Source organism: Amblyomma mixtum, chromosome 2, assembly GCF_055824585.1.
Source record: "Amblyomma mixtum isolate Tamu chromosome 2, ASM5582458v1, whole genome shotgun sequence".
NCBI classification, from domain to species: Eukaryota; Metazoa; Arthropoda; class Arachnida; order Ixodida; family Ixodidae; genus Amblyomma; species Amblyomma mixtum.
The window spans coordinates 7,841,373-7,862,748 of NC_143013.1; the positions used below are offsets into that span (position 1 = coordinate 7,841,373).

Genomic DNA, 21,376 nt, shown 5'->3' on the forward strand with positions numbered 1-21,376 from the left:
TTGAATGGAAACGCTTGAAATATTAAGAAAGACGTACAAGGACGATGCTATGGGGACAACTCAAGTGTTCCTGAATCGAATCCTGAATCAAAGCAACAATCATGCCAATGGAAAACTTCAAATTCACCTCGCCTCAAGAAAGCTCGTCAGGTGAAACCAAACCTCAAAACAATGCTGATTTGTTTTTGCGACGTGAGAGGAGTCGTCCATTGAGAATTTGTTCCGCAGGGTCAGACAGTTAGCCAGGCTTTCTACTTGGATGTTTTGAAAAGATTGGGCAACAGTGTGCGGTGGAAGTGGCCAGATTGGTGGCAGTCGGGTGACTGGTTTTTCCATCATGGCAATGCCCCTGCTCACACAGCCCTGTCTGTACGACAATTTGGGCCAAAAATGGCATGACCCCTGTTCCTCAACCCTCATACTCTCCCGACCTTGCCCCGTGCTACTTTCTTTGTTTCCTAGAATGAAAAAATAGGTGTATGGAAAGCGTTTCTCTGATGTTCCTGAGGTGAAGAGAAAAACGACGGAGGCACTGTCAAGCATCACAAAAGATGAATTTAAACAATGTTTGAAAAATGAAATGAAAGATTCGACAAGCGTATCATTGCAAGAGGGGAATACTTTGAAGGAGATTGAAGGCCTGTGCTTAAAATGTGAACAAATAAGTTCAAACAAAAATAAGTCCGGTTTCTTTTGGGTACCCCCTCGTACTGTGCGATGTCAGTGCACTTCAAAGAACCCTAAGTTGTCGAAATTTCCGGAGCCCTTCTCTAGGGCGTCCCCCTTCATAGCCTCAGTCGCTTTGGGACGTTAAACCGTAATAAACCAAACCAAACAATCCAGGGTACGCTAAAGCTAACCCCTGAAAATCCCCTTTCATTTAACGTTTTTAAGTTGCGGTATAATTGCATTGGAAACATCAAAACTAGCGACTGTCATTGGCCGCCTTGTTGTATGACCGTAGTGAGCATCTTGGCCGGTCTACATCAGGAGACCTCGGAGGTGTTGAAAAACGCCGCTATTTAGGCAGTCTGTGTAGAAGGGAACGAAAGATGGCTGTTCAAGTGAAGTCGTTCCGCAGAAGTATACTCACGGCCAACATTTTCGACACCGGAATGAGACGCTTGATACCCGATGTCATATGACCCAAATAGGCTACTGGTGCCATGGCATTGAAGAGACGAACCTTGAAATAGTGGTAAAAAGAAAGGGTTGAGAGTAAAAGCGGGATTATAATTCGTTCACAGTCGCATCAGATTTACGTATAAAGCATATATTTTTCTTCAATTGATAAACTGAGCTTCGGACTGTCAAAGTCATTCGACTCACAGGTCTGTATCGGGTCATCGTGCCAAAAAGTGTTAACTTTTTAAAAATAAATATACTGTATTTTATTCAGGGACAGGAGCAGATAGCTTGTGGTTCAAGCTAGTTAGTAATTGATGGTACGTGTAAGGAAAAAAAAAACCTGAACATGCAAAGTAAGGCAGTTTCGTCTGAAATCTCGAAAAAAAAAGCAAAGAGCATTATAACAAAACGAAGCGCTCGTGGAGTTAAGAATTAGCAAGCTTCTGGTGCCATGCGATGCCCCGTTAATTTACCAAAGGTAATCTGGTTTGTGGTTTGGCGGGGGGGGGGGGGGGGGGTAATCTACGTTGAGTTAAGAGCAGTTGAGAAAAAAAAACAGTTAAAAGCTCGAGGTAACGACTTTCTAACTGTATTTCGATGAAGTGTCGTCGCTAATCTCACTTAAACATGACCATCTACGTCTTACCGAATCCTTTGACTGATGATTGAAATGGATACCAAGGGCGGCATAGAGTCGAGAGTTAGGGTGAGCTAGGTTGGCGAATTCGCTGGGACAGGGTGGCCGCGGCCAGCTCAAGACAAATACAGTACGAGGCAATTAGAAGAGGCCTTTCTCTTGCATAGTGTTCAACGTTATAATGACGACTATGATCATTAAAAGGAAGGCACCTCGTATTTTACTCTCGGGCGAAATGCAGAAGCTACTAGAAAATACATAATAAAATTTGTGGGACACTTAAGTGACGGGATAGTGTTATAATGGGTCCCTTCAGTGGCCTGGGGCGCTCTTTGCATATGACTTTGCAGACACGGACGCTGTTCTTTATTTTATTTTACCTTTTTATATTTTCGTGTTTATTTATTGTTCATTATATTTACTTATTTAACACAAGACACACAAGACTTCCCTTTAACCAAGTCGAACGAACTGTCCTCTGTGGCCAACGGGTAGCTGGTCCCGACACAAGGGGCAGAGGTTCGAGTCCTGGATCTACCATTTTTCTTTTCATCACAATTGCTTTCCTTTCTTCAGATACACTACGTAACGGTGGTGGGATGACGTCACGGCTGTCTACACCAATTAGGAATTGCGTGGTACCGTCATCGTTGCTCTATTATGTGAAGTTTATGGGGTGTTTTAATTGCCCGAGTAAGGTCATATGGTTGTGACGTCATGACCGTCTCGACCAATCCGCATCTTCTCGACACCACGCCGACCCCGGGTTTTCCGCTTAACGGGACCCTTAACGATATCGCGTTAGAAGGTCATTCAAAGGTCGTCTAGACTGTTTTTTCATATGTAGCGAAATGGCAGTCAATATTGCCGCCCTTTATTTTTACTGAACGGTCAAATTTTTCATCTTTAACTGCAACCTTTGTTCTTTATGACTGGCTGAGATAATAGCGAGCAGCAATATAGCTCACTAGCAGTATATTTAGTTTAAGCGAAAATCGGGTCGTTGCATATCGGCTGTGCCGCCGATTGCTTACCTTCCTGTTGTACCGAGGCCTCTCCGCAAGCAAGGCGAACATGATCATGGTTCCTTGAGACCATCCGACGTATTCCAACGCTCTCCGGTTCGTCTTGCGCAAGATGAAGTCTATTTGGGCTGGCAGATCGTACTTGGCCATTTCGTCAAAGCTGCGCAAGAGTCGGAAGGGCGCGTTATTGGGTGGGACGTTAACGAAAAAGAAGGCAGTACAATAACTCTGCCGATAGCTCGAAACTAAAGCGTTGTTACGGAAAGCAGCTGTTCTGTACGTTCTGTGCCGAAAGATCACGAGACAACAGTTTCGGTACTTTGCTCGGTTGGCCGCATTTCGACGGCAGAGAAGCACAAAAACACACGTGAAAGTTTAGAAGGACACCAAGGTGCCTGCCGCTGTTAACCGAGGACACCAATTGGTACAGGTTCATGTGGCCGCGCACGCGCAGAGCACTATTGCGACCAAGCCAGTGCCAAACCCGTGCAAAGAGGTAGATGACACGAATCACCACGTCGAGGTCCCCCTTCTCGTGCGCTACTCTGCATTCATTCATGAACGGGTTAGATGCAATGGCACTCCGCAGGAGTGTGGCCACGCGGAGCCGTGTTCCCTCTTAAGTGTGACTGACCCTGTACGTCTCACCTAGCTCATGAGTTACTTTTATTTTTTTTGTTTGTGTGTGTGTGTGGGGGGGGGGGGGGGGGAGGCAAAGCATGCATCCTGTTTTTGGAATGCGCTTCTGCACACTTACATAATCAGCACATGGAGGCCAGGTCGTCTGTAGCGGGACGCGGCTTCAAGACAACGAAAACGGTCGTAAGAGCAAAATTTGCAGCCTCCTTTCTTTCTGTGAGAACGGTGATAAGCTGCGGAGGGCGGAGATTAAGAATATGTGTTTCACTTGAAAATGCAACAATGACTTCTTTACGCCGCAGAGGAGGATTTATAGAATGGGAGGAGGTGTCCTTTCTTTATTGTCGATTTGCGATATCCTCACACGTTGCCAGATCCGGAGCGAAATGCAAGACTATCGTTCCGATCTCTGCTAAATGAGATATCTGCATTTGTACGATCTGAAGTTATTCTGGTTATAGCTGTTATTCTGAAAGTTATTATGCATGAATATTTCTTGACGTATAATTTAGACCAACTGTTTTCGCTGAAAAACCAAAAACGAAACATGCTGCTGCGTCAGTTCTTCTCTGCCATGTCTCCATGCAGACGTCTCCTGACACACAAACTGACCCCTTTGTGAGAGGTCACGAGGCGTTCATTTGTTCACATCATTGTTCACGTCACGGACGCCGTGATCTCTCCGAGCGTACTCCCTGTAGAAACCTATTAAGACGCCTCGTTTTGTCTATTAAAACACCTCGTTTTGTTTTGTTTTTTCCTCTGTGGTATTGTGAACGATGTCGGGTATAAATATTTAACTACGACCAGCTGTCTTCGGCAGACATTTAGTCCTACAAAGCAGGCCTTGGGTTACCTGAAGTTCCAAAACCTGGTCATCCTCTTCTTTAGGCGTCGGTGGCGTGAGTAGTGAGTACCTCTGACGTTACCTAACCAGACGTCGAAGCCGTGGTCTGCTAGAATGAAACCTGCGGGTATATATAGAGCGTGAAACTTGACTGAGTGACAAGAGTGCAGTAGGTATAGGCAAATTTTGCGTAAAAGCAATTACTTTAGATGAAAGTAACCATGCGTGGAAGTCTGCTCGTTGACCAATAATCACCGTTTTTTCGCTCCAGTTTCTATAATTTTCGCTTTAAGCGCCTTTGTGACATTCATGTGTGCAATTTCAAGGATAAATGAAATGGGAAAGTTAATTACATTTCTGCTTTTATGACACACAAATGTCACTTTATTACAATGCTTAGTAAAGCACCACCTACATTAAATAAGTCGTATAACAAAACCTTTCTAACTACCGGAAAGTTATATAAAAAGGATTTCTCGCTGCTAACGCACATGGAACACCCATCATAACACACGTGGAACTGAAGCACGAAAACTTACCGTAATGGCTGAAAAAAAAAAAAAAAGTCTGGAAGAACCAAACACTCTGTAGCAGCAGAAATGTCATACAGGCTGCTTGAATCATTTGCGGTTATCTATACGAGGTCTGTTAGAAAAGTATCCGACCTTTGGCCGAAGAAAAAAAACTGGCATAACTGGAGCGTTAGAAACCCAATAACCTTCAAATTAGTCTCCTTGGGGCTCCATATACATCTCCCAGCGGTGCTGCCATTGTTGGAAGTATTCCGAAAAGGCCCTTTTCGGAATGGAATTTAGCTCTGCTGTCGTTGCAGCCATAATGTCCTTTCTTTTCTGAAATCGCGCTCCTTTCAATGGCCTCTTGATTTTAGGAAACAGCCAGAAGTCGTAGGGGGACATATCAGGAGAGTAAGGAGCCTGTTGAACTACAGGAGTCTGGTTTTTCGCCAGAAAAGTCTGAATCAAATGCGAGGAATGTGCAGGAGCAATGCCGCGAGGGAGGCGCCAATTTCTTGTTGACCTCAATTCCAGTCTCTTGCGCCGCACAGCGCCACGTAGGCGATGGGGGACATCTCTGTTACTCTTTAGTCATTCTTTGACCCTGTGGGGTGCGTACTCATGGTGTGCCACACAGAGGGAGTCAAAAAAGCAGTCAGCATCACTTTGACATTGCTGCGCACTTGCCGGGCATTCTTTGGTCTTGATGACGTGGAATCTGTCCTCTGTGACGACTGTGATTTGGTTTCCGGGTCGTACCCGTACACCCAAGACTCGTCACTAGTGATTACGGCGTCGGTGAAGTCAGGGTAACTGTTTGTGGAATCCAGCATCTCCTTTGAGACTTCAACACGAAGCTGCTTTTTCTCCACTGTCAGCAGCTTCGGCACGAATTTCGCTGCCACTCTCTCCATGGCCAAATCTTCGGTGATAATGGAATGTGCAGAAAAATTGCTGATGTCCACCTCTCCCGAAATTTCTCGGATAGTCACACAACAGTCCCGCATCACCACAGCGTTCACTTCGGCAATTACCTGGTCATTTCGGCATGTTGATGGCCGACCGGAGCGTGGCTCTCTCTCCACGGATGTGCGGCCGTCTTTAAACCAGTTGCTCCACTGCTTAATCTGTGTGCTGCTCATAGCATCATCACCGAAAGCCGTCTGAACATTTCGAATGGTTTCCACTTGGCTATCGCCAAGTTTCTGGCAAAATTTGAGGTAGTAGCGCTGCTCCTCTCGCTCCGCCATTTTCCTTGCAACAAAAAAACGACGAGAGCACTGCGCACTGCCTCACTCAAACGCTGCTTGCCAGCGACTGACGCTATCGGCAGGCGGGAAAAAATTCGTGCATGCGCCCGAGGGTTCAAGGTTGACTGCTGTAAGCGCGCTTGTTTCATATCCATAAGGTGTTCGCAAAAAAAAAAATAAAGTCGGATACTTTTCTAACAGACCTCGTACATGCCTATAACAATGCGGGCAGCTTTGTCGGAAGGAGCTCACTCAAGCAACATGGGAACAATGACAGTAATTCTTCGCGGTTCTTGCACTGGTTAAATTCTAATCAACGTTACCACGATAACATCTCTTGTCCCAACAACAGGTCTAATTCGATTCAAGACATTCATTATCCGGGCTGGTTGATGCCGTTAGAGTTACCGCATGTTACCGGTACCCCGTACAGACTCAGAGCCACTGTAGCTCATGCGCGGGCGCTTCCGAACGTTATGAGCCGGCCAGGGTGGGCCTAAAGGCGTGTATCATGTTCCACATATCAGAACTGAATTACCAGTCATCTGTAGGTCTCGTAAAGCGTGAATTCCAATATTCTAATTCGTGGTAAGTTCTGTGCGCACTTTATGGTGGTAGGCAGCTATAAGCTTGCAAGCAAAAACCGACACCCGCCCCCTAATTCTGTATAAGCCGTATATATAGCTTGAAATAGTTCATTCGCAGAATTACTTCGGCTGAGCTCTGGAACGAGTACCGTGCTGCAAACTACGAAATCAGCTGACCTGAAAGTTTGTGGATTTTCAGCAAATGATGGATTTATAATTACATGGACATTATATTATTATTAGAGTATTTTTATATCCAAGAGTTAACCTTTTTAACAGATTGCGTATAATATTGTTATGCACTGGTAGATTTCCGTATTATAAGGACTGTTAAAATCTTCATTTCGTTTAAAAGTCAACCGGTGGTCTGCGGAGCAAAATACAGTGTAAATGTACTGCATCTGCAGTCGCCTCACCAAGGCTCTGGTGCGGTAAGTTCACCACGAAGTCCGCGCTGCTGCATTCGAGGCCCGTCATGAGGAAGGCGACCGGCTTCCGCCGTTTCCGCCCTCTGTGCCTCTCTTTCCGTCCACCCGGTATCCTTTGTATCGTGATGATGTACGAGTCTTCGGTCGTGACGGTGTACTCTCGCACGGGGTAGCCATTGCTGCTTATCAGCTGCGACTGAAATTTTGGAAGTGGTATCTGCGTGATGCACGTTGTCAGCGAAGTCTATCATGACTGGAAACTGTCCTCCACTGCTTAAAGGGGCCCAGAAACACCATCTTAGTTGACTGTTTTGCCTGTTGATCGCATAAAGTGAGTTACATTGGTGCTATTAGCGTCGGTAATACCGCGTATATTCCGTTTTTTTAATATATTAATGTCCTCCCAAAAACAAATTCATGGCTCTGATGGTGTCCCCACACAGCGGCGGGTTTTAGCAGCGGATATGACAGCACCTGGCGCGAGCTTGATGATTGGACGAACAGTAAATATACTGCAAATTGTGTGGATAAATAGAGACACATTTTGTCACCCGTCTGCGTTTTATGTTAGATCAACAAAAACAGCTTGTTCGTCTTAGATAAAAGCCCTGCAAAGCAAGTAAAATAAAAATACCACCAGGGGCTCTGGCGTGGAAACGACGCTCCCAATTTTAGCAAGAACGAGTTACAGAGAGCAGGCAACCGTGGAGTGCAAACTTCGGCGACGTGCTCTGGCAGGCTGTTTTGATTGGTTGCGCCAGGTGCCGTTATTGGGAGAGCGAAATAGGAGTGGGAAGCCCCGCCAAAATCGAGTTGAGGGCAGCGTTTTGTTTGCTTGTATTTTGAAATTTCTTCATTGAATAACTCCCGTTTCTGTGCATCGATTCCTGTAATTCTTTTTAAGTCAGCATCTGTGTGCCATAAAGAATCCACCTGAAGTACAGCCGGTATCCCCTTTCTGGAATGTGGCGTCCCTTATCATGCGTTCTAAGTGCGCTTCACCGGAGAGCCTTAGATATCGATCGCTATTTCAAAGCTACCAATGCATTTTCCGACTTGTGCAGCTATTTATACAATCTAAACATTCAATTTTCAGTTTTGAAGTAGTTAGTAATTTTTCCACGAAGCGGAAAGTTTTGGTGCGGGACTGAAGAGCGGGGTGCGCTCTTTCTGATAGCTAGACCCTCTTGCAAATGAACTTCCTTTCGTGTTTTTTTTTGCCTCTATATAATTTATTTGAATTCTACTAGCAGCAGTGAGCCTCAAGATTATGTCAGTCTAGTTTTAGATTTAGCGATGCAGAACTTATGACAGCAGCCAAAAACATCGACTGATGTCCATCGGGAAACAGTGTTTCCTGCCTGCTGCCGGTTTACTGACTTCTGGGCCGCCTAAGTTGTACTTTGATACGCAGTACTATGATAGTTATCTGCCGTATGAATACATTTGAAGATTTTTACCCGCCATCTCTTTAAGATCGCCGTTTTTTCCCAAGAGAAAAATCCGCCCCCATGACCACTTTCTGTAAAGCCAGTGAAACCAAACAGATAATATGAAGTGATGTTTTCGGGCTGTTTTTCTCACTAGAGGCAACGCGATTTCAGTCAACTTGAATAAGTTAATCTGGATGCTAGTTCTGGGCATACAACCTTGAGCCGAAGCCAAGGACCCGTAAAAATGATTGCAAGTACAGACTCACGTCATTTGACGCCTTGATCGTTTACAAGAAGAGCGTCGAGCTCTTACGACTGCATCTCTACTGTTGCAGCCATTTTTTGGGGTCATCGGCTTTCGTAGAGATTTCACTGATTTTTTCTGTTTGTTGTTCGTCTCTAGCTGTCTATGAACAGGAAGCTGTTTCGCTCAGTGGCACGTGTACCAATTGGTTAGTGAAGGTTACTTTTGTACCTCAATGCATTATTGAAATGAAACTTTTTGTGCGTAGCCTTTAGTCATTTTAATTTGAAACATTGTGCGCACCTCATATATATCTGCCAATTTTTTTCTTCCATGATATCCGCATATCTTCGGATCGTCACTAAATTTTTGTATTTTGTGTTTTTCTTTGTTTATATTTATGGAAAGCCACATATATGTTAGTCTACGTGGTTTCACTTCCTAGCATTTTTAAATAAAAATATTAGGGAAAAAATAGCTTTTTCACACCTCAGAGAACTATCTTCTTTCTGTGAGGCAGCAAACATTATTTTGTAGCTCAAGTCAGAGCACTTAAAGTTTCATACTTTAGGAAATAAAACGAGTAAGAAATCTTTTCTGTACATTTTTAGAACAGTCTCTTCACGTGTATTAGCTTAACCTTAATAAAATTTACCGTAATATTAACCAAAATTTGTATCAGACAAATAAAATTTTACTTTACTGCCTAATATTTCAGTTTTACATGTGCACTATACGATAATACATTAATCCAGCTTCATTTTGATGTGCTCCATGTTAATGTTACTACCACATTGTTTTCAGAGAAAAATAATGAAATGAACCCACAGAAAACGACCGTTTTTCTCATGGTAAGGAAAGAGTTAAGGTAGGGTGGGGCTGCTGCGGAGTTATTGTTTATTACTCCTTCACACTTGGCCAAGACGAAAAGGTAGGTTTTTTTTTTAAATTTTATTTTCTTTCATCAGAAGAGTGCTACCGTTAAAATCGCCCGTGTGTTTAACCATTAATTTAATCTACCTGAAATGAGACCAGAATGTTTTGTAGGGTACAATTTAACACCACTCAGCTAGATTTGAGAAGTCTTGAGCTGGCCTCTTGTTTGATGGATGAATACTAAATGTCTACAGTGGATAGGTTTTCTCGCACCGATTTTTGAGGACGTAATTAAGGGACCCCGGTCCTGACTTCACGCCTTTCCTTTCTTTGGACGCTCTCTCCCCGTCGGTCACAAGCAGACAAAAAAGAATCCTAACACAACGCAACATTTTCTACTAGTATAATATTCATCTAGCGCTCTCTCCCAAGCAACAAGGAATAAATGCTGCAGCAAAGATGGCCAAATATAAAATTCTTAAAGTCTGGCTTGATTACTGCCAGTAACGTTTTTTTTTTTCTGGGGGGGGGGGGGGGGGGGGGGGGAGGGGGCTCTATGAAAGGCTGACCAGTTCTCACATACTAAAATACTCACGACATTTTTGTCGGTGCTGTCTTGCATCCTGAGCAAGGCGCTGCTGGCCATCGAAATGGAGGTGAAACATAGCGAAAATAGAAAAACGGAACCTGCCTTCTGCATATCTGAAAGCGAGATAAAGGAATATGCAGATCTGTGGTCGATTGGTTTTTGTCTCTTCTGCGCATTCTGTTACTCACTGTGCAAGGCGTGCATTAACAGGTTTGTTTATTTGTGGTTCTTAGACGCAAACGATGTCGAGGCTACACCATTGCGCTCTCAAACCAATTGACTTCTCCCCAACGCAGCTTTTTCTCAAGCAACAAACGATACACCATGTAGATAGTAACGTAAACAAGTTATTGTGGTTATTATTTATAAAGATATGAACCCTGTAAATAATTTAAGAACTAACAAGACTGTCGCTTTGGTTAGGCACGCCTCACTCGGCGCTCTCATGCTGCTCCTGACTGTGCGGGAATGAAGACTTATCTACGCTCGCGAATTACCGAAGGTGGTCTATTGAGCAGCGTATATATCGCCACTGTAACCACGGCCCCTCAGTGGAAGCACAAACTGCAACTCACTAAGAAGCCCGTCTCGATTCATATAGTACGTGAATAGATTCTCTCATCAAATTTACGAATTATGATTTTTTATATAACGAACAGATTTCATGCTTCCCATCACCGAAATAACATCCAGTTTCTGTCGCGATTTGGCGAAATTTGTGCTAAATAAAAGGCACAAAAAGGGAATTGGAAAAAAAAAGAGCCCACGAAAAACTGCAAGACAAAAACTGCTGTGCTCTGATCTTGTCTGCAGATGAATTATTCGATTTCGTGGTCAGAATTAAAGTTGCTTTGTCCACTGCGACCAACTCATATTCTATTTACGTTAGGCACAATTCAGTATAGTGAGCATTACGTTTCAGATAATATATCCTTTGGTCACACCGGCAGCGCGAACAAAAACAAGAGATTAGTTTAATGTAGAGTAAGATTGAAGGAAGCTTGGTGATAGTAAAAAAAAAGAGCAAAACGTTCTTACTTTTCTCACTGGCACGTACGCAAGCCCTAAAGCCGCTCTTCTCAGAAATGAGTGCGTCTTTTTAGAAGAAGGCTGTTCGTCGTGAACAGATGCATATGTCCCCAAGAAACAACGCACACCGCCTTTTCTAGATGAATGCTGTCATTCGGACAATGAACGATTGCATACGCAACCACCATTTGAGACGACTAAGAAGTGGCAGTGGGGCACACAGTGCATAACATAAAAGCGGTTTCAAGAGATTCCATGCTTGTACAATAGGAAACGCTCGAAAAACAATAAGATACGTGAAATGTACGTAGCACATGCGGGAAGAGAAACAAAGAGAACCTTAGCTTTGCTCAAGGCGTCTAGCAAAATAAGGGATGCCGAAAATACCGCCAGACACATGTGCGCACGAGGATGCCCGCGAAGACAGGGATGACCGCTCCTGCCGCTCGGTCGTTTGAAGCTAAAGTCCTCGTCGCGTCTTACCGGCGGTTCGCTGCTATTTGGTAATGGCGAACGGTATTGATACAACTTCTGGGCTTCGTAATAAGGGAGTAATTACTCATTGACATTTAACCAACTTCTAGGCTTTGTTTTACAGCTGTGGCTCTAAAGGGGACTTACTTTCTTCAGGGCAGACGGCGCTGTCGTTGGCGTAGTGTGTCGTACTAGAAAACTTCACGCGCTTCTAATTCACATGCTGGACAGCGATATTGTTAATCAAGCCGGACCGAGTAACGGGTGCTCTTGATAATGTGCACTGTGTCGTCTCAGTCTGCTTCAACTGGACCGATCCTTGGAAGACACCCTGGGAATGGGCGCTTTCATGGGAGAGGAGGTAGAAGGGAGAGTGAGCAATACAGCTATCACTATCAGTTCTTTGCGTTGAGAGAGAGTAAAGTATTTGGGAGTCTCTTCAAGCAAGGCACAGGCCCGGTACTTCGAATTGAAAGTGTAACGCTCCCTGAAGGCCGTCATTCGTTCATTCGTTCACCTATGGACTATACGGTTTAAAATTATGCAAAACGATGCTTTACGTATACACGCATCGTCAGAGTAACTTTTCTCGATGCATGTTATTAGAAGTTTTTAGCATAGCGGAGACGTATACCGATTTACCGGACCTCCTGCGCATGTGCAGTTGCATTGTAAGGGGGAGCCACTGCGCGTGGGGAGGAGGGGTCCGGTAAACCGGTATACGTCTCCGCTAGCACGTCTCCGCTACTCTAAAAATGTCTAATATGTGCCTGCGCATAAGAGAAAACAGATGAGGTCTGCAGTTTTGTAGTGAAAGCTACATTGGCCACGAACTTGCGATTTCGTTGTGGCGGTGCTCCGAGGAGGCATAGAGACCGACCTTGAGCCGTTGCCAAGCCACCGCCGCAGCTTGCGGATGCCGCGCGCTCGCTGCGCCATCTGGCATGACGTCACACCGCGCTCCTCGCCGCGGAGCCAAGAGGACGGTTACAATGAAGGAACGATCAAGAAGCTCAGCAACTACGCTGCGCAAGTAACAGGGATCTTCAGGAGGGTCGCGCTGAAGGGCAGGGGCCTCAAAGAAAGTAGCCTCTTGAAACTGACGCAGGCGTATATTATTAGCCGAATATGCTATGCCACGCCATTCCTCGATATTAGGGTAAACGAGAGAGAGAAGATCGACGCAATTATTCGGCGTTGCGTCAAGAGGGCGCTGGGCGTACCTATCTCCACGTCTACAGACCGCCTTTTGGAAATGGGGGTGCATAATACTTGGATTGAACTAGCCGAGGCGGTGCGAATCGCCCAGCTCGAAAGACTGAGTACAACGAATACGGGCCGGACCATCTTAGAGTGGGTCGGCCGAAAAGTAGATAGGGGCATATGCGACAAGGTCGCCCTACCGCCACAATGTCGCGAGCGAGAATATCATCGTTCCCCCCCTCCCCCGCAACATGCACCCAGAACATCACAGGGAAAGACGGGAAAAGAGGGCGGAGGCGCTGGTTAAAAGGGCCGGGAACTTCAGGGCGAATGAGGTTGCCTACGTGGACGCAGCGAGTAGCAGGTCGGGGGCGGCGGTCGCCTCAGTAGTCGACGGCCGAGGTGCACCAGTCGCCGCCGCCTCTATTAGGAGTAGAAACATAGATACGGCCGAGGAGGTCGCAATAGCGCTTGCTTGCGCCGGAACCAAGGCTAGTTTGATTCTTAGTGACAGCAAAACAGCAATCTGCAACATCGGAAAGGGCAGGGTCTCGCCAGAAACGGCTCGAATTCTGTCCGCAGCCAAAATTGATCGCAAGATCACCTTAATTTGGGTCCCAGCACACACATCCGTCCCCGGTAACGAGGCGGCCCACATGCTAGCCCGAGATCTCTACTTCCGGGTAACTGTAGAGCCACCCGACCCCCAGGGGATGGACGAACGTTTGCAAACATACGCGGAAATCGCCGTGCACTACCGGTTAGGCAGGCGTCTAATGCCACCACCAGATCCAAACTTAACCAATACAGAGGCCATCGCCTGGCGACGATTACAGGCCGGAAATTTCGTTAACCCTGTCTGGTTATTTCAAACCACTTTAGACGATAAAAAAGATGACAAATGTAAGACCTGCGGAGCGAGGGGGACCCTCGATCATATAATTTGGCAATGCCCTGGATCCCCGGGTGCTGAGGACAAAATTAAGAGTAGAGAAGCCTGGGAGGCCCTTCTGCGAAGCGAGGTCCCCGCCGACCAGAAACGAGCTGTCCGCCTGGCGGCTGAAGCCGCGAAGAGACAATGTATCTTCGCCAGTCTTTAGTCGCGGAGGTCCCGTCCCCCGTCCCCTAGGCCTGCGTGCCAGGGATGGGGAGTAGGGGGCCTCCTACATCGGTGGAAATAAAAGTTATCATCATCATCATCGCCGCGGAGCCGCTGCCGCCGGTTTTTTATGACGTCACACTGCTTGCCTCGTCGTTGCGCTCGCCTTAGCTTCCGCTACGTATATCCTGGCATAGCCGACCTAAGCCACTGCCAATTCCACCGGTGCGCCGCGACAGCACCGGTGAAGACTGAAGCCGCCACGACGGACTGATGCTGAACACGACTCCACCGAGAACATTCAGCACTTTTGCGCAAAAGACGCTCTCGCGCGGACTAGTGCGAAAGGTGAGCGCCCCCCCCTTCCCCTCTCCAGTGGCCAGTGCAGCTGAGACAATAGACGGGGGCGCCACACTCCTCCTACCTTCACCTTTCTCCCTGTTTTTTTTTATTTAACTTTTACAGTTTACTGGGGAATATTACTTGAAGGGGGAAATCGCTGAAGTGAAAAATTGAGGAGAAGCAATTAACGTCACATTTTTTCACTGGAACTTTTGACAGAAATAAAAGGTTTTTGTTCGCTTTTTCTTGGTGCCTGGATTATATCTATACGTCGCTTTTTTCAGCGTTCATTCGCTTAGTATGAGTGTACTGTCCAGGTCCTCCAGGCAACCTATAAGTGTCTTGAGTAAAGAGGGCAGCTTTTATTTCAAGTGCGGAACCCTAACATACGTAACCTTTCTCACGGGATTCGAAAATGAAAACGATGAAATTCGCTTCAAACCATCTTTCCATTGCCACTTCAGCACTGAATCCAACCTGTAGGGCAGAGACCACGTGGTCTGCGGCTGCGAATCGACTGATATGCTATTGTGTTTCTAAGACTCTCCTTTATGTTCGTATACCGGCTTCAACTTGTGAATATTTTAGGCTTTCCTTGCCTCGCTGTACTCCTGCGCGACACACTGTTGCTTGCTGTCTTTCGCCAACGCGGAGTTTCCGAGTGCTTTCTGAATCCAACCCATAGTAGAGAGCTGTTTTTCAACTCTGAAAAAGTTCGCGAATGTTGCTGTAAAATAAATTTTTTGTAGATCATTTTTTCCCCCAGCCAGAAGAAAATGTAGGCAGCTGCTCTACAAACAGTTTGAGCAGCTCCGACAAAGATGCTTCTCATTCCAAACCTTTTCTGTGGTCACATGAACATGTATCTTTTTTTTTTCAGTATGTCGTTTTCTTCGCTGTGTGCATTTTTAGTGGACTTTTTTTGAAGTTTTTCTTGGCTTGCATTACGTGAGCAGGTGAAAGTATATTTTCATGTAAAATTCTCACCCTACAAGAGTGCCCACGAGGCGATGGAGGTATGCCGTAAATTTATGAATGAACAATTAATTACGTAAGTAATAAGCTATTTGAAAGTTAAGCATGCTTTGTCACTCGTTGTTCTCTGCAACCTGATCTCTCGTGCAAAAGTTTCTGTATTCCCGGACTTCACGTGCGTTAGCAGCGGGTGTAAGCACGTTTGTTTTGTGTCATTAAAAAGGCCGTGTACTGTGCGATGTCAGTGCACGCTAAAGAACCCCAGGTGGTCGAAATTTCCGGAGCCCTTCACTGCGGAGTCCCTCATGGCCTGAGTCGCTTTCGGACGTTAAACCCCAACAAACCAAACTAAACCATCACGAAAGAACGAAAAAACCAAACAAGCAAGGACGGAATAAGCGGCACACCTCTTAAATAGCTCAGTGTTATCTGTTCTGCTGTGCCCATGTCTTTAGACTCTTTTTAGTGTTCTCATATAGCCATGCTTGGCAACAAAGGCAAATGCAACGCATTTCTGCGTTGTGTCATTCGCATCAGGGACTCTTTTTGTAGATGATGCGTTCTTCTTCAGGCCGCCGGCACACCCCAATGAAGAAAGACACGTCCCAGGGATATCCATCATGTATCCTATGTGGGCGATCAGATATCCCTTAAAAGTACGAAAATTTTTTTTTTACTCATTTAGTCATTCTTCAAAGGTCCAGAAGGTACATTAAGTGAGTGGTGGTTTAACGAGCATGTATTATTTTGAATACAGATGATCTTCGATGGCGGTTTTGAAGCGACCGAAGTTGATTATGGTAGCCACTTCGGATGGAAGGTCATTCCTGTCTCGGGCTGTTTTGAGGAAAAAAAGAGCGGTAATATGTTTCGGTGCGGGCTTTCACGGGGTAGACGGCATTAGGGTGACTATTACGGGAAATCCGATGAGTGCGTGTGATAGATCTAGCTTCGGGATTAAAGGTATGTTAGACTTAATAGGGAAAGACGTGAGGTTTTTCGACGACAGACCAGTACGGGAAAATGAAGCTGAATCTTTAATGCGGAGACGCAAGTGTGGTACGAATAGTCAAAACAAATGAATCTGGCAGTGCTGTTCTGGGGACATTCGTGCGTGCCATTGAGGTTAGCAAAGTGAGGATCATACACGAGGCGCATGCAAACTCTAATTTAGACCGTACAAATGTTAGGTAAGCAAGCAGTTTTACGAAGTGGGGGGTTAAGGGAAGGTTACGGTGCAGGTACCTTAAAACTAAATAAGCTGAATTAGTGATATGGTGAACGACACTCGGACATGGTGGAAACAAAGGATTTCAGGTAGGTTACGAAGTGGTTTGTGTGTATGGAGCAATTGCTCATTTAAGATATTTGGAACGTCTGACTCGGAATGCGGAAGTCCAGAATTACCTGTTAGAGGAATTAGGCTAGACATAGAGGGTGTAATAGTTTGCCAGAAGCGTTTCGTATTATGCAGCATTTTTGGTAAGGAGAAAAAAAGTTACCCTTCGGTTGGGCTATCTTGGCATCATAGTGAGCAGCGGCAGTGTTCTATTCGTTCTAATCGTGGCGCGTATTACCAGCTTCAGCTGCATGAAATATTTTGTTGTTGTTGTTTGTTCTCCTGAGTGTTTTGTTATACCATGGAGAACTAGGTCGCTCTGTTATTGTGAAAGTAGGAATGTGTATACCTATAACGCGTTACACTGCGGATTTAAAAGTGACCAGTTTGAATCAACAGAGCGAAGTGAAAAACCATGGTATAGTGGTCAAGTAAAGCAGCGAGGTGGCGATTAAAACTGTTGTAATCATTTTAATCATTGTGGTAAGGGCTTAATTTCTGTTATTCTTCAATGTGCACGAGAAAGTAGCATGGATAGCCAAGTGATCGCTAAGACCTTCTAGATAAGTTCTAGGCGAAAAGCACAAGGCACAAGGTCCCGGATGGGCACAAGGTCCCGAATGTTAGCAAAATTATGTGTTATTCTAGTTGGACGTTAATTTGTGAAACAAGGCGCTACATTGACACACACAAAAGACCCGACGGCAAGCAAAGACACCCATTTGGACGATCTGTTATTTGTTCTAGCCCGAAATTAAGACAGGCGTGAACGAATTCACTATCGATGTTATATTTTGAAGCCGCAAGTGTAAAATCACGCGGGAGAATTCATGCAGAATATCGCTTGCGCAATGGGGTGGGCTCGGCAGCACGAATAGAAAACGGTCGCCTGTGCGTTTAGCGTATAGGAATTGGCGGTTGCTTACCTGCACAAGCAAGACAGGAAAGTTCCGCTGGGAATTGTGGTCCATCGTTTCTGTGCCGCCGAGCCCATAATGATACCATGGGACGTCCCAAGCATAACTTTTTGGCCGCTTGCTGCGTGACCTAGGGAGGTTCCTTTCATGTTTGAACAGGATTCCACAAGGATCGATCAGGGCCATACTGGATATTGGTTTTACAGTACCGTATTTGCCAAAAGTAACCGAGCAGCCGCGCAGGCGGCCCGAGCGGGCTCACAGCCGAGTGGCGGCGCTGCGTCCCCTGGCGCTGTAGGGAGCCTCAATGTAGGGTGCTTCAATGCGCCCTCTCCCCCGCCGCTCCGTGGAGGTAGGGTCGCTGGCCGCTTTACTTGGCCGCGTTACAGTTTTACATGGCACCGAAAGCTCGTGTTGACAAACGGCCACAGGTCATAGCAAGCAGACCATCCCACCGAGAACTCAATTCGGCAGGCGACATTGGACACAGTCCCGCGAGTAACCTAAAATTTAGTCTTGCAGATAAATATGGAATCTGTACTACGGAGGATTTCGAACTAGTACCGCAAAGTATACTGAACTCAGTAATGCAGAAGATCTGAACTCAGACAAGCAGATGATTTTAAAAGACAGTCTAGCAGAATACTTTAGACTAAGGCCCGCGGAAGGCTTTCAACTCTCTTAAAAAGGATTTTAAATTTCAGACTTGCGAATGATTTTGAACCTATTCTCGCAGGCGAATTTAAACTCACTCCAATAGTCGCCTGTCTCTGATATTACAAAACGCCTACAGACGCCCCTACATGCACCACTGATACCATAGGCTTTCTTTCTTTTCTTGTGATGGGAGATCATTTCATTTGGTTTGGTTTGTGGGGATTACCGTCCGAAAGTGACCCAGGCTGAGGCGCGCCTTAGTGAAGGGCTCCGGAAATTTCGACCACCTAGGGTTCTTTAACGTGCACTGACATAGCGCAGTACACGGGCCTCTAGAATTTCGCCTCCATCGAAATTCGGCCACCGTGGTCGGGATCGACGGTGGCCGAGATCGAACTCGCGTCTTTCGGGTCAGCAGCCGAGCGTCGTAACCACTGAGCCACCGCGGCAGCATTTGAATGCCAGGAATGCTGTTTTCCATCTGCGGAAGGAAGAAGGAAGAACACAGTAGAGAGAAGATTAATTTGAGAAAGAGGAAATTGCAGAAGTGAGCGAAAACTGAGCAAGAAATAGCGTTTCTGGGCGTAATTGATTGCGCGTCGGAAGCGGTTCACCCTTCAAGAGCATGCCAACACTAGTTTTCTTGAAGCTAGGAACGCAGAGCGGAGAGGGCAAAGCACAGCTGACACACAAGCCACGTGCTTCGTGGCTAATTGCTCTGACATTCCTTCTTGAGCTCAACAAGCGATGGTACGAAGAGGCAAACGCCGCTTTAACAAAGGCAATTGTTAGTGTGAGTGGCAGCACAAGCGTACTGATGCGCAGCGACAATGACCTGCCGTTTGGGCTCCGGTGGAAGTGCAGCCATGAATCTCGAAACACACGAAGAGCTCAAAGGAACGCCTGCAAGTTGAAAGGCATTTCTAGAATGTTTTCTTTGGCGTACGTACAAGCAGCCAATACGCGACCGCCTGTGATCAAAGAATAGAATATTGACGAATGGTTTATTTCTGATACCCTCATGGCCCACAGGGCATTATTGAGGGGAGTGGTACATAGATATCAAAATGAAACTGTTACAAAACGGGTCTTATAGGCTAAACGGGTCTTATCGGCTAAACGGGCTTGACGGGTCTTATAGGCTAAACGTATTCTACAAAATACGTACCGCACGCGCCCGGTGCGTCGACGACTGCGTGTTTGCGAGAAGCTCATTACAACGGTAACTTGCATGCATGTGTCTAAGATGAGAACGAGCGAGCAGCATTTAATGCATGCTGAAGCAGTGCTTCGAGCTCTTGAAAGTCTTCACTAGGATTTTTGGCGCTGTTTATGCGTGTTAACATCTGGCTTGGTGCAAGCGGCATATTTCGTTAAACGACGATTTTAAGTGTGATTAGGCGGTGACTGAACGTTATTAAAACTCACACTCGATTTAATAATGACAACAGGAACAAGAAAATTCTATTTACATTAAGTGAGGCGAGCCCGCGCATGCGGGAGGCCGCCGATACGCAGCCTCTTCAGAGCGAGTAACTTTTTGTAGCATAACCGAAAGTATTTTTGTTGCTGTTCGCTATTGCATTAATTTACGCAGTCAAAGTTAATTAACTAGATTAACACACTTTCTAACTCCCTTCCAAAATTACCGCCGCTAGATTTCTGTTCTTACCTTTTTACCTAGGTTTTGACCTTGTCAGCCATGATGTGCTGTTGTACAAAATGCGACAATATGGGTTCTCGCCATCTCTGAGCGAATGGTTTTGAAGTTACCTTTGCGACCACGTAAATATTGTCACCTACGGTGGATGCCTCTCATCTGCCTATACTCTAGAGTTGATGTGCCGCAGGGGTCTAATGTATCTCCTTTACTTTTCAATCTGTTTATTAATGATATTGTGGACTGCGTAAAATACACTCAGATGCTACAGTTTGCTGATGACCTGAAAATTTTTCGCTCTTTGGACGCCATAACATCCCACCTCGATAACCTCCTGCAATTCAGTTTCGCGAAGCCGAACTCCTCTTTCAGAAATATGTTGCATTTGTAGCACTACAGCGTGAAATGAGCAAGCATGCGATCTTGGATTAGGGGACCAAGTGCCGGCAGCACAAATCCACCTTTTTCGCGAAACGCCTTGTCGGTGGGAAATGTGTAGCAATAGGCTCCCGCCTTCTCCGAGTGATTGGTGCATCGCACAAAACACCAATCACCACAGTAACTTCAGGAACCACAATGCCCATATTGCGACTACAGGCGAACCCACAAAATCTGTACGCTGCCGGGCCGTACCCCGTTTTATATCTTTAGTTGCGGTTTCAGCTCCTCTAAATTTAACTACTTCTGTGTCTTGTCTTACGACGCTGTATGTTACGTCATTTTGTCGATATTTGCTTTCTCTGTCACATGGAGGAAAAAAAAAAACTGAGGAGGGAGCGTGACGTCACGCGGCCAGCGTTCGCAAGCCGAGTGTTTTCGAAGTCGTTTTCTCCCTCAGTTTTTCGCTTTCCGAGTCAGTCCTTTATGTTTTGGTTCTGGTATGTTTTAGTGCGCGCGTATGTGCGACTCGCGGCGCGGGCGTCTACAGCAAGGAGGTTGCTCTACAGTCAGTCTGCCGCGCTAATCCGCGCATGCGCGAGCGCAGCGGGGCTAGATTTTACCGCACGCTATCACGTGGTGTGATCACGGGGGGGGGGGGGGGGGGAGGAGACACTCTTTTTTTTTGCTATATCTTTACTTGTTAAGACTAGGCTTCAAGGTTGTCGCCGGGCGCTCCCTCCTCAGTTTTTTTTTTCCTTCATGCTTTGTCAGGTATGAAGAAATCTCTCTGGTCACGGAGGAAGGAAAGCTCAGGAGAGGCACTCGCTATTCGAGGTGCACGCCTGAAAGTGTGCCAGAAGTCACGCGCTTCCGCAAGGGAGTCTTTGGCCGCCGGCGCAGTCAATACTAACGCTGGGCGCAGCGTCGTCGTCTGCTACGCTGTCAGCTGTGCCACGGCCGGTCTCGACGCGCGCGTCGAGACCGGCCGTTGCTGTGCATGCGCAAGCGCGCTGAGACGGCGGCCAAGTAGGGAGGGCACAGGGGCGAGCCGGCTTCAAAAAATGTGACGTAACCGCCTCTCCTGAGTTTTTTCCGTCCTCTG

At 46.2% G+C, this 21,376-nt stretch overlaps 1 protein-coding gene across 2 annotated transcripts in view; it reads right to left on the minus strand.

Moving 5' to 3' along the window:
- Window positions 1-11,629, minus strand: part of LOC149358324 (gastric triacylglycerol lipase-like) — a 28,718-nt gene extending 17,089 nt beyond the window's left edge. The window contains exons 1-6 of one of the 2 annotated variants that reach the window (XM_089570377.1): window positions 11,237-11,629; window positions 10,205-10,311; window positions 7,045-7,252; window positions 4,286-4,397; window positions 2,800-2,950; window positions 1,094-1,186 (exon numbers count right to left, since the gene is read on the minus strand). In XM_089570377.1, the coding sequence (XP_089426503.1) occupies window positions 1,094-1,186; window positions 2,800-2,950; window positions 4,286-4,397; window positions 7,045-7,252; window positions 10,205-10,309 (669 nt within the window). In that variant the 5' untranslated portion in view covers window positions 10,310-10,311; window positions 11,237-11,629. Of the gene's footprint in view, window positions 1-1,093; window positions 1,187-2,799; window positions 2,951-4,285; window positions 4,398-7,044; window positions 7,253-10,204; window positions 10,517-11,236 lie in introns of those variants that run through there. The other variant, XM_089570378.1, reaches the window with a different exon arrangement.
- Between the last annotated feature and the right edge of the window lie 9,747 nt (window positions 11,630-21,376).